Genomic DNA, 12706 nt, shown 5'->3' on the forward strand with positions numbered 1-12706 from the left:
AGAAAATAAAATTAACACTCATAGTTATATTGAGAGAAGTGGTCTTTTGTGAAATACTTAAAAAGGACAGATGAATTATAGAAAGGACATTGGATGGGTTTAAACCTTCTCAGATGTCCTTATGTCTGTAGCAAAATGATCTAGGAACTTGGAACAAGTTGTAAGCTGCACAACGTAATTTGAATGCAAACCAAAGTCCATATAAATCAAAAGAAGCTTTAGTGGCTTCTCTGTTAGTGTTAAATCTTACATGGAAAAAGAGAAGGTGTAGGAAAAAGCAAGGGAATAGGATCCTTTTTTTTACTTGAATTCTAGTATCACTTGACAGTGTAAGTTGCTCTTTGACAGATGGGGAAAAAGCAAGAGGCAGAAGTAAGCAATGTAGAAAAACAAAACATTGTTTTATTTTTTATTTCTCCTCTAAATGTATGTAACTGCTGAGAGTGGTGCTACTCTATTATTGTAGCAACACATTCAGAGATTTCTTTATCAACTCACAAAATATGTTTAATATGGTACCGATAGAAGAGAATATTTGTAGTTCAGAATTGAACTGTGGAGTCTGGTGCTCTCTGAACTTTTTTTTCCTTGCAGATGTTTCATGATCAAACTAGGTAACATCATCAATGCTAGACAGGGAGTGTGATTTGTTTTCATTTTATATCTTAGCAGCTTTCCTTGACACTGGTGGGAGTAGTCTTGGTGGTTCATTGATTAACTTATTGGTTTGAGTTGGTGTGGTTCCTTGATTTGGGCATTCTTTACTTCATGATTGTTGGTCCAGTGTTAATTCTGGTGTTGACTGCTGGTGACTGCTGGTGGTGTGATGTTTTGGTCTTTTGTTTCCCTTTTGGCTTTTTTGATTGTATCTTTTGAATAGTACATAGAGGTTATTTATCTTTACATGCCTTTTAATGGCTGATTTTTCTGAGTGCCAGGCTTCCAGGAATTCTCTAGCATTTGGACTTGGCTTGGTCTAGGATGCTCACAGTTTCCCAGTTGAAACTATGGTTGTCTCTGTCCATGTGAAACTAAAGAGTTTTCATCATGTCTCCTGACTGTTAGTTGGTGTTCATGGATGCAGTTTGTTAGTTTTCTGCTGTTTGTCTTATATAGTGGCACTGTAAGTTGTAGATCAGTGGCCATAGCCCACTACTGGACCACGGCCTGTTTGAAACCAGGCTGCACAAGTGAAGCTCCACTCACGTGAATAATGGGACATTGTACTTGTGCATGAAGCTCCGCTTGCATGAATGCAGGATTCTTGAGTGGAGGGCGTTTGTTCCTGTGTGGAAGGTTCTACTCATATGAGTAGAGGGCCCTCACACATGAAGCTCCATTTGCGCGTGAGCATAAGCGCCCTTCACTCAAGCACCCTCCGCTCGTGCATGAAGATCAATTCACATGAGTAGAGAGTGCTCACACCGATGGAGCTATGCACTCATGTGTGTGCTTGCCACTCACATGCCCCCCCCCCCTAACTGGGGCAGCTGCCAAGGTGGAAAAGTTGGGAACTGCTATTGTAGATGACTTCTGTTTTTTCTTGTGGGGCTGCTGGGTCTTTTATTTTACTTAGGATGTTTTGGTGGGGTTTAGTTGATTTGTGTGTCATGGTGATGCCATGTGGCTCTTGGAGGTTTTTGAGATATTTTTGTTGTACAACAGTGATATCCTTTCCACAACTGTTGTTTATATATATTAGGTTGAGAGGCCAGGCACTTTTTGATAAAGCTAAGCAAATATACATTTTGCTAGAAGCTGTGTAGATGACCTGTCTCCATTTTCTGGTGTTGATGGTTGCTGCAGTGTGTTTGTTTTAATCTAAATAGTTTCTTATTGAGCTTCTCTTATGGGAAATTGGATGTTGTTACCTAGTTTGGTAATGAAAACTGTTCAAGAAAACAACCAAGCTTAGAGAGCACCAAGGATCCCATATACATTTAGTCTGACTCCCATCAGATCCTGTATGCATATACATACTGTACATGTGCTCGATCCTTCCATTTAACCAACATGAGTACTTTGTCTGCCTACTAATATCCATCATAGGTTTTTGCCATAAGAGATTATCGTTGAGCAGATGGAGATATCATTTTTGCATACCATCAAGACATGATTAGCTCACATTATTAATGGACCCATACAGATTACCTTAGCTAAGAAAAGCAGTTAAATTGTAAGCTCTGCAAATATGGAATTACTTTTTTTACAGTAAATAATCATTGTTTACAGCCTTCTAACATGCAAAGTCAATGGGGAATGTAGATTCCTTTTACAACCGTGTTGCTAATTTAAAAACTGTGTTGATTCTCTTAAGAACTGTGTCAAGAAAAGTAGGGGCAAAACTCAACAAAAGTCTCACTTAGCAAAAGAAATTTTGGGCTCAGTTGTAGTTGTAAGTTGATGACTATCTGTATTGGAGACATTATGTAGTTACTGAAAGCTTTCCTTCAGAGCACATTGTATTAAGGGGTACAAGGTCCAAGGCACTGCTGCTCTTTAGATCGTCTTACCCCCTGAGGTAAGATTGGCTCCCGCCCATCTGACCTTCCATAAGAGCCTGAAGACCTGGCTCTTCCAGATGGCTTGGGGTCCCAACGGAGGAAGTGGTTAATGAATTAAGAGGTAATTTCACCACTCTCCCTGTGCATCCTGCTCTCTCTCTCCCCAGCTTTTAACCATTATTTTATCTTTGTAATTCCATTTTTTATCATTTTAGAATAATTTATCTTCTATGGTTTTCTAAAGCCTTATTGCATGTAGAGTTTACTTGCCAAGACGATTGGCAAATAAATCTAATAAGTAAATAAATATAGGCAATCATTACAGAGTGGACTTACAGTTTTATTCACTTGATTCTACTACATGATGATATCTCAATATATTTGTTAATTCATTCATCCCTATTTTCTCCCACATTATTTCAAAGTATATTTGTAATGAAAAACTTGAAGAATAGATGTAGGTCATAGTTTTGATTGTGCATTTGTGTATATTTTTCTTCCTTAGGTACTCCCAGTCAAGAATTAAGGGTTGTAGTCCAAGAAGGAGACGAAGCCAGACTTCCTTGCAGTCACAAAATCCCTGAAGGCTCATCTCCAGCATTTTACTACATCTACTGGCAAAAGCCTATTCCTAGAATTACAAAGATGTCAGACCGGGTTGTGATTTCATACAAGAACGGTGAAGAAGTTGAATCAGAAAAGGACAGCTCTTACATGAACAGATCAAAGATAGATAAGAATTTTACACTTTCACTCGCCTCAGTGACAGTAAATGATAGTGGAGAATATAAATGTGTTGCCTTATGGCCAAATAACGTACAAACATTATTTGTCCATTTATCTGTAATAGGTAAGTGTAATCTACTGACATTTTTAAAATATCTCTCTCTCTCTCTTGCTCTAATTTTATTAAAGAGTTTTTAAAAGGAAGATAAAAACTAATACAAACTAATATAAGAAAACTAGGAAAGAAATAAAAAGAATTAAAGAGAAAGTTAAATACTAGAGAGAGAAAGTGTAAGAATAATAAAAAATTTAAAAGGACAAAGAAACTTTCTGTCTTCTTTACAGCAGTTATTAGTAGTCTGAGGTTACAACATAGCTATCTTCTTTCTATCATCTATCCTATTTAATTATCAAAAGCAGAAATCATAAAATAATTTATGCAAAGAAATCCATTCAGGGTTTCCAGTTATCAATAATTTTTTTCTGACCCAAGAAATTAATTTAGCAGCTCAGCAAGTTCCATCATTTTCATGCTTATCATTTGTATACAATTTTGTTAAAACTCAGTGAATTCACCTAAATTATTTGTAATAAATAATAAAATAAATTTCTTTTAATTTATTTTATTCTACCACTATTTCTTCTTTTTGTAGGAATATTTATTTAGTCTCCCTCTAAAGAATTAGATTTACTTTTATAAACTAGTTATAAAACTAGAATAGTAAAAGTAAAATTAGATTATGAATTGTGTTTCTTCTTAAAAAGAATATATTGTACTTCTTTCAGGAAAGTAGGTGTACTTTCTTGAATATCCATTTTTCTGTCTCCAATCAACCAACCCTAAACTGAAGCTTTTGATAATTTGCCATGAGTGATTTTAATATTTTTCTCAGAAGTTCTATACAGTTGTGTGGATGAAAAGGGATAATGCTTATTGGAAAGGGAAATGAAGTCTGGAGGGTTTATCGATACTTACTTTAATCTGTCCCACATAAAAAATGTTAAGGACAGCATCAGTCAATGATTTTGTTACTGTTACAGAATAGGGTGCAACAATTGGGATACCAAATGTTACTCTGGTATATCTTTTGGTATACCTCTGGTATACCTGACTTAAAGATTGTTGGATAGCACAAAGCTAGCTGGATAATTGAAACATCACTATAAAATCACAATGTTAGCAATAGCAATAGACTTATATACCGCTTCATAGGCCTTTCAGGCCTCTCTAAGCGGTTTACAGAGAGTCAGCATATTGCCCCCAACAATCTGGGTCCTCATTTTACCCACCTCGGAAGGATGGAAGGCTGAGTCAACCCTGAGCCGGTGAGATTTGAACCGCTGACCTGCTGATCTAGCAGTAGCCTGCAGTGCTGCATTTAACCACTAGCACCATCCTTAGCAGTACACACATACATTCTCAGTACATATTTTATATTAATCGCCAAGTACCTAATTAAATAAATAAGTTTTCATTGCTGTTCAGTAAAGATTAATAATGAAGATGCTGTCCTATTTTGGGAAAACATTTGCACAGAAGAGAAACTTGGCAGCGTTGCCTGAAATGTTTAAGAGAATTTTCTTAAATTCAGGATAATCAAGGAAATTTAGGGGGAAAGCCTTCATGTCTGCTTGAACAAATTCCAATAATATCAAACAATTTTTCCATATGAGTCATATTCTCTAATATCTCGTTGTCTTTTTTCTGTCTTCCAGTTCCATTTAGTACACCTATTATCCTGAGCAATTTGTCCAGCAATTTGTCCAGCAATTTGTCCAGTGAACGTTGTGACTCAACAAATTTGACACTGATATGTTTGTCTCATGGAGGTTCTTCAGAGCCAAAGATGTATGGATCTATCAATGAAAAGCCAGTGAATTGGACTGTCACAAGCAACAAAATATTTGGTTGTTTTAATATTACTGGCACCTTGCAGTTAAGCACGACAGAAAATATATTGATCCAGTGCTCAGTTCATTATTTAGATTTCCAAGTGTCAACCAACTATAGCTTGAGTAAGTTCCCTCCATTTTATGTAAAGGTAAACTTATTTTATTGTATAACATAATAATTGAGTGATTGACAAAACACGCTATTTGAATTAATAATAATTAAAGAAAAAATCTTATTTTTGTATGAAAATTGCTACTGTGGTTAGAAAAAGAAATGAATGGGATCCAGAGTTATTCATGTTTAGTCACACAAATTAATAGAAAGTAAGTGACTCGCCATCAACCCACCACTGCATACAATATATAGGGCATATTTGCTCTAATTTCAACTGGTTCTATCAGTGAAAAGGAAGAGAGGGAGGGACAATCTTTCACTATTCTAGAGTTCTGTTTCATCAGTCACAGGGGTAGGCGGAGAGAGCTCACCAATCAAGCTTTTTTGGGGGGAAAGGTGAAGGCTGCAGCCCAGCCGAAATGCTATGAAAGATAGTGAGCAGTGATTGCAAGGAGGGGCTCAAGCCATAGTGGGCAGATAAAGGAAGATATAGCAGGAGGAAAAGATGGCCCCGCTGTGTTAGCATTATTTAGAAAAAAACATTAAATGTTTTCATTGTAAGGGGAGGAAAATAGAGGATAATGTTATGTATTCATGTAGCTGAGAAACATTTAGCAGCCTATAGTTCCACAGGGACTGATGCAATGTCCATCTATAGCTAATGCTAGTTTACACCATTTACTTATATATTCCATAAACTTCTAGGCCTTTATACAGTTGTTTTCGCTATATGGCTATGCTACTTCATGTTATTTTTTGTTTTTAAGCTTTTTTATTTTTGATTATACAAACACAACCTTTTCAGATTTCACCCACCCCCGCTTTTTCTTCTTCTTCGTCTTCATCCATTATTTTTTTCTTCAAGGCTTCTTATTTGAATTCATATAGCACTTTGACTTCATGAGGATTATATCATGATGCTACATTTGCACCTCTACAACCCTCAAGACAACCAACAAGACAGACACAGACTTCAACGGCTAGTTAGGATTTCAGAAAATATAATTGCAAGCAGCCTGCCTTCCATTGTGGACCTGTATACTGCACGAGCTGTGAAAATATCTACAGACCCCTCACATGCTGGACATAAACTGTTTCAACTTCTTCCTTCAAGACAACACTATAGGGCATTGCACATCAAAACAACCGCACATAATGACAGTCCCCCCTCCCCCCATGCTATCACTCTGTTAAACAACTAATTCCCACAACACTGTCTATGTCCTAGAAAGTTAAACCACCTAGTAAGGCTGTGCTTATTATCCTCTCATCTATCATATTACCGAAAATAAATCTTTCTCTGAAAATAAGACAGGACCTTATTTTCTTTTGATCCCTGAAATAAGCGCTTGGCCTTATTTTCAGGGAGGTCTTATTATTTTTGAGGTGCAGGAGGCGGTGAGCATGGTCATCTCATGGCTGCTGCTGTGTCGCAATATTTTTGAGGAGGGCTTATCTTTGGGGGAGGGCTTATTTAAGCGCATGCACTCAAAAGCCCGATTGGGCTTACTATCTGGTCCCAATGGGAGTGGGCGGCATACAAATTCTATTAAACTGAAACTGGAAACTGGGGAGGTCTAATTTTCAGGGAAACAGGGTATTTCTTTAGATTTTTATGACTATAATTTTGTTGTTATATCTCCTGATATATGTTGATTGCTGCTATTTAGTATCGTAGTATGATTTATGTTGATTGCTTAGTATCCTATGACTGTCACTGAAAGTTGTATCAATGATTTATGTCTATTATATTTTATGATTATGATGAACACTTCTTGCTTTATGATGATTTTATTTTATGATTATCACTTGCTGCTTGTATGTATACTGACAGCTTATGCACTGGAGACAAATTCCTTGCGTGTGTTCAATCACACTGGGTCAATAAAAGAATTCTATTCTATTCTACTCTAATTGAGTGTATCATAGAACTAATGATTTCTTCACTATGATCCTGGATTTCTCAATATTACATTCAACTTTTATTTCAGATGTGACAAATAACTGTTCTGAACCAACATTGCCACCATTGATTTTACCTTTTTGGGTCCTTATTTCTTCAATAGTGATCCTGGTTTTCTTTCTAGCCGGAGTAATGCTAGGAATACTCCAATGCTATGGTAAGTACTGATACCTCTGTCACTAGCTGAAGCATTGTTATCCTCTCAGCTATCATATTACCTATTTCCTTATATTCCTATGACTATAATTTTGTTGTTATAGCTCATGATTTATGTTGATTGCTCCTATTTAGTATCCTAGTATGATTTATGTTGAACATGAAATGATAATCATAGGGTGTCAATATATTCTGACAATATGCAATCCTGTATAAGTGTCCCTTTCCCATTTTTTTGAAAGCTCATCAGCTTTCAGCAACCTTACCCAGGAATATTATGAGTTCCCAAGTGGGAATAATGAAAACTTATCATATATCACAAGAGATTTTAATAATCTGATGACATTTGGTGTTTTTGCAAGATTTGGGCCTTTTCTTTTTAATGAATGTAACACTCATTTGATGAACATCAGAGCCTCTAATGCCAAAGGTATCATATTTCTAATTCTTGTGATATGGAAATAAAATGTGAAATACACTGACAACTAAGTTCTAATTATCGGAAAGTATGAATAGTTGTACAAGAGCCAAGGTGGCGCAGTGGTTAAAGTGCTGTACTGCAGCCACTTCAGCTGACTGTTATCTGCAGTTCGGCGGTTCAAATCTCACCGGCTCAGGGTTGACTTAGCCTTCCATCCTTCCAAGGTAGGTAAAATGAGGACCCAGACTGTGGGGGCAATATGCTGACTCTGTAAACCGCTTAGAGAGGGCTGAAAGTCCTATGAAGCGGTATATAAGTCTAACTGCTATTGCTATTGTACTCATCTTTACCTGAATGTATTGATTACATTGCCATTTTAAATCTCCATCTCATCTAATCTACTAAGAATGCACACACAAAGGTACAGCTTTATTTCAGATGTCTTCAATCAAAGTTGAAGAATAGAAGTTAGAGTCAGGCTATTTCACACATTCCTACTTTAACACACATAGAATAGTAAGATTTGTTTATATCATATCCTCAAAGAAATAGAGCATTTTATGAATCCTAGCTCGTCAGTTTTGCTATTTAATTAGTCTTTGCCATTAATCTTCACTCATGTTTAGCAACATTAATCTATCTCAGAAATTAACCCTTAACAGGTTTCAGATATTTTGTCCAGTTTATATGGATAAATTATATAAATATATCCAAATTATACTTCTAATTTCAAACTTTTAGACCATTCCATATAGTTATTGGCCAGTTTTCAGTAGGATATTGTCTAGAAAGCAGGTTTCACATTGGAAACTGAACAGGAGGATTAATCCTTTTTTGGGGGGATAAGAGCATTATACTAGTCGTAGAGATATAGTTGATGCCAGCATTTTATGCAGCGCTTAGTTCTTGAATTTCTATCATTATAATATGATCTGTTTTTGCCAGGTTATAGAGTGAATTAATTCAGCTATAGATTATTCAGAGGTTTTGTGAAAATAAGGTTACAATGATCTTGAAAAAAAGTTTATTTATTTTTAAATACTGTCTCTCATCACAGGATATTTAAAGCTCAGAAACAAATATTATTATAATAGTTTTTTCTCTGTTGCCCTTTATATCTGATGGAGCATGAATTGCAGTTCATCAAAGTTCAGGACATAATAATTATGTACATGTTTGTTTATGGTGTCACAAGCCTCTGTTATATTTGCAGAAAATGACTGAGATGTTTCTGGAAATCTCTCCTTCTAGGAACCTCTCTTCCTATGTATCAAAAAGTAGACAAGTGTTTAAAAATCCCCTCAACTATTAATCTGCAATTTTGAAAATAAAAAGTGGTCTTTAAGAGTAAAATACTTTTGTTTTTCATTGTGCTGTGGATTTTGCATAATGTTGGTTTGGAATTTCTATTGGGGTAGTGGTTAAAGAGGGAAATTCTCCTGGAGGTCTGCTTTAGCCTATTTAATGTAGGCAGGTATTCTTTGCGTTTCCTAGTGTTATGCAAAGGCATTTTGTAAAATATGGAAGCAGATGCACTGTTTTCTTGTTTTCATCACTTTAATGTGTATAAATTGATTGTCAAATATAAATAATACATGTATCTTAGAAAAAACTAGTTAACAAAAGTCCACATATAAAAGCAAATTATTATGATTACTTATGAAGACTTACTGTAGATGGTTTGGATCCATATAGATGAGAATCTTCTATGAATTCTGCATTTTTAAGATAAATTGACAATACACTGCCAGAGCTGTATTTTTACACTAAAATTTACAACACTATCCTTTCATTGAGAATTCAGAAATAATTCCATGGATGAATAAAAATAAAAATTCAAATAAAAACTTCAGAATTATTCCGTTGCAGCATTCCACCACTTTAAAAACTACCTGGAGAGTCCCATACTGCTCACCAGATGAAAACTTTTATTGACAAACGTTTAATCCTGAACATGTATTGAAATTATTTTTGCTTTATCTAGAAGATAACCTGTCTAAACCTTTCTATTAAAGACTAACAAATTACTTTGCCATATAAGGAGAGGAGTGGGCACAAAGCTGGTCAAAGTCCACCACATATGCTTTGCAAACTAGAGACAGGTTCTTCTTACAATGTGTACAATATCCCAGCAAGCCACTAACCTAGTTGGCTCTTCTTAGTAGGCTCTGACAGTAGACAATTACTGTAAGATCAAAAGTCAATTGGCTTTGGAGTTAATGAACATCTACCCGTTTTTTTAAAGATTTGTGTGGTTACTTTGGAGCCTTGGTACTAGTACTAATAGTACTAATAAGGTTATAAATTTCACTAGCCAAGTTCCTATTATTGGGCAGGGAGCAATTGATATCTTGACTGTTGAATGGCATAAGTTATTGGGAAATATGTTTTGGACTGCCAGGCTTTGGCAATGAATTTTATAATGCATTTTCCCCTTTTTTGGCCACTTTGTTCTCTTTTCTTCAGGGGACTAGGTATACAAGAATGGACTGCTGACTTGAGTATTCTCAGGATTCAGCTGACGTGATGGAGTCGTCTAACTCTAAGCACAATTGAGTTTATTTAAAGCTGAATTTAACCCTCTTATCTGGATTAATTGCCTTCTTTTTGCCGCCCAATTTGTCTCACTGACCCAGATAAATTGCTATGCTAGCAGATTTTTTAAAAATAAAAAAAATGAAGAGTAGCTTAGATGTGGTTAATTAATCAAGATAACATGGGTTAAGTATATGCAATAAAAAATGACTTCTTCCACTCAGTTTACATTGAATGAACAATCTTTTTATTCATTTTTAAATAGCCCTATATAAATATATCCTGAAAAACTACTCAAGAAAATGTGCTCTGTGATAAACTAGCAGACAGCCATGCTTTGGTGCCAGTTTGTCACAGACCAGCACCAATGTGTGGACTCTATAGTGAATAGTGGGAGGATTAAAAAATAACCTGAGCAAAATATTTTCCTTTACTTTTGTACTTAATTTTATTGATAAGGACCTGGAAATAGAAGGTAGGTTAGATTCTCTTAGGAGATAGTGTTAAGAACAGGAAGGCAGAAAAGAAGATGGCATAAAATCTTACAACCATCTGAATGAAACATTAGGATCAGAGAGGATTCTTGGCAGACAGCTAAAAGTGTTACCATAGGTAAAATGGATTAAATAGCTCTGGGAGCTGTTGAAGAGGACCATATATTATTGGCTTTCATCCAGAGTAGAATTGACCAGTAAATCTAAAACAAAACGATCAATTTTCACTAATTAAATTTTATGGGATTCTGGGTGAGGCCAAAAGAAAACATGGGGTTTTTAAGGGCACATTTTGGAGAAGGAAATATGTTGAAGAGGATGGAAAATCCAGTTAGATAACCCAAAAATTATTTGGAATTGGAGGGAACAGAGTATGACAAGATCAAAGCTTTGCCCTTCAGATACTCTCCCATCATCTCTGTAGCTTGAGACTGCTTGTAATTATTAATGAAACTCTTTCCTTAGACCTAGAGTGGTAAAATAGTAATAGTTCAATGAGTAAGGTATGTAAGAGTGCAATGTATTAAACTCATATCATATTGTGTCTAGAATTGTTTTCTTAAAGTGCTTTGATAACACACACACACACAAATACATCTAGACTATGACAGCCTCTCATTTTGAAAAAGGAAAATTGTTTACTAAAGAATGTAAGATAACATTGAATGTAGAACTATTTGTGTGCTCAGATTAAGACTTAGCTTTTTACTCAAATGGAAGATTTATTTCTTTTGTGTTTTATGAAATAATAACAAAAAAAATCAGTGATTTAATTTTGTTGTTGTTGCACTAGTTCACAAGCATCGAAGGTCCACCACACATAAGTCACTGGCAACAGATGAAATGGGACTCGAGGAACAATCTAGTGGGCAGAAATCTTCAATGTTGGGGAGGTAAGCTTGGTGCTCTGCACTATCCTCTTAAACAAATGAAAATAGAACTGAGTTGGAAATAGCCCATTTCAATTTCGCCTTGCACCTATAAGCTCTTCACAGAAGATGCCCCCAGTTTCCATAAACTCATTTGAAAGAAAGGAGCCCAACATCACTCTTGCTAACTATTGTCAAACTGTTTTTACAAGTTTATTTTACTATTCAAATCGCACATCATACAAACCAATACAGTTAATAGTTGATGTGTAGGAGTAGGTGTTAACTAAAGCTCAAGGTTATTTCAGGTACTGAATACACTGAATCAAAACCTTTCTGAATAATTTTATGAAATTTGGATAGGTGAAAGGAATATTTGAATCCTGTTTACATTTTATCCATAGTTTGGACATCAGGTTCCTGAATGTGCTCCTGACCACAGTAGTGTAAATCTTAGAACCTTAGAATTTTGCTCTTTTCAACTCTCCAGTTATAATTTATTTTATTTATTCATTTATATCCTTCCTTCCTTTCCTCCTCCTCCTCCTCCTCCTTTCTCACTCTCTCTACACCCCCCCCCCACACACACAGTATAACTTTTATCCATGTAAGATAGGAAAAGTTTTGTTAAGAATTATTTTTTAACACAAAAACACATATAGGGTGAAAGGGTTAGACATATCTGTTACTGGCTTTATCAACATTTCCATTTCCAAGAACGGTAGCAATATTTTAAAATTAACTTTAAAAGAAAAACAATCTGAATTCCACAACATGCCTAAATAATGTTTCATTTCCAATAAAAACGGAGTCAAGTAAAAACAAATAGAGAAGTGAGTTTTGACCCCACTTATAAATCTTTGTTTCCTTCCTCCGAGTTTTTGTTAGTGAGAATTTAAGAGGAGAGATATTTATTAAAGTTTTACACAGTATTATACCCCTTGCATTATTGCAGACCTTGAAGGTTAATGGGAACATTCCATACCTATGAAATTATTAGTCACATTAAATGTGAAACCACGTAACATCT

The 12706-nt window shown here is 35.4% G+C and overlaps 1 protein-coding gene across 4 annotated transcripts in view; it reads left to right on the forward strand.

The window, feature by feature from the left end:
- Window positions 1–12706, forward strand: part of LOC106557383 (programmed cell death 1 ligand 1) — a 56028-nt gene that overhangs the window by 42939 nt on the left and 383 nt on the right. For all 4 annotated transcript variants that reach the window (XM_087721495.1, XM_087721494.1, XM_014076616.2 and 1 more), the window contains exons 3-6: window positions 3010–3354; window positions 4947–5246; window positions 7230–7358; window positions 11601–11700. In XM_087721495.1, coding sequence (XP_087577621.1) covers window positions 3010–3354; window positions 4947–5246; window positions 7230–7358; window positions 11601–11700 — 874 coding nt within the window. The remainder of the gene's footprint in view (window positions 1–3009; window positions 3355–4946; window positions 5247–7229; window positions 7359–11600; window positions 11701–12706) is intronic.

The sequence above is a fragment of the Thamnophis sirtalis genome, unplaced genomic scaffold (genome assembly GCF_051295495.1).
Source record: "Thamnophis sirtalis isolate CommonGarterSnake01/CBP01778 unplaced genomic scaffold, rThaSir2_p1.2 scaffold_8, whole genome shotgun sequence".
In the NCBI taxonomy this organism is placed as follows: domain Eukaryota; kingdom Metazoa; phylum Chordata; class Lepidosauria; order Squamata; family Natricidae; genus Thamnophis; species Thamnophis sirtalis.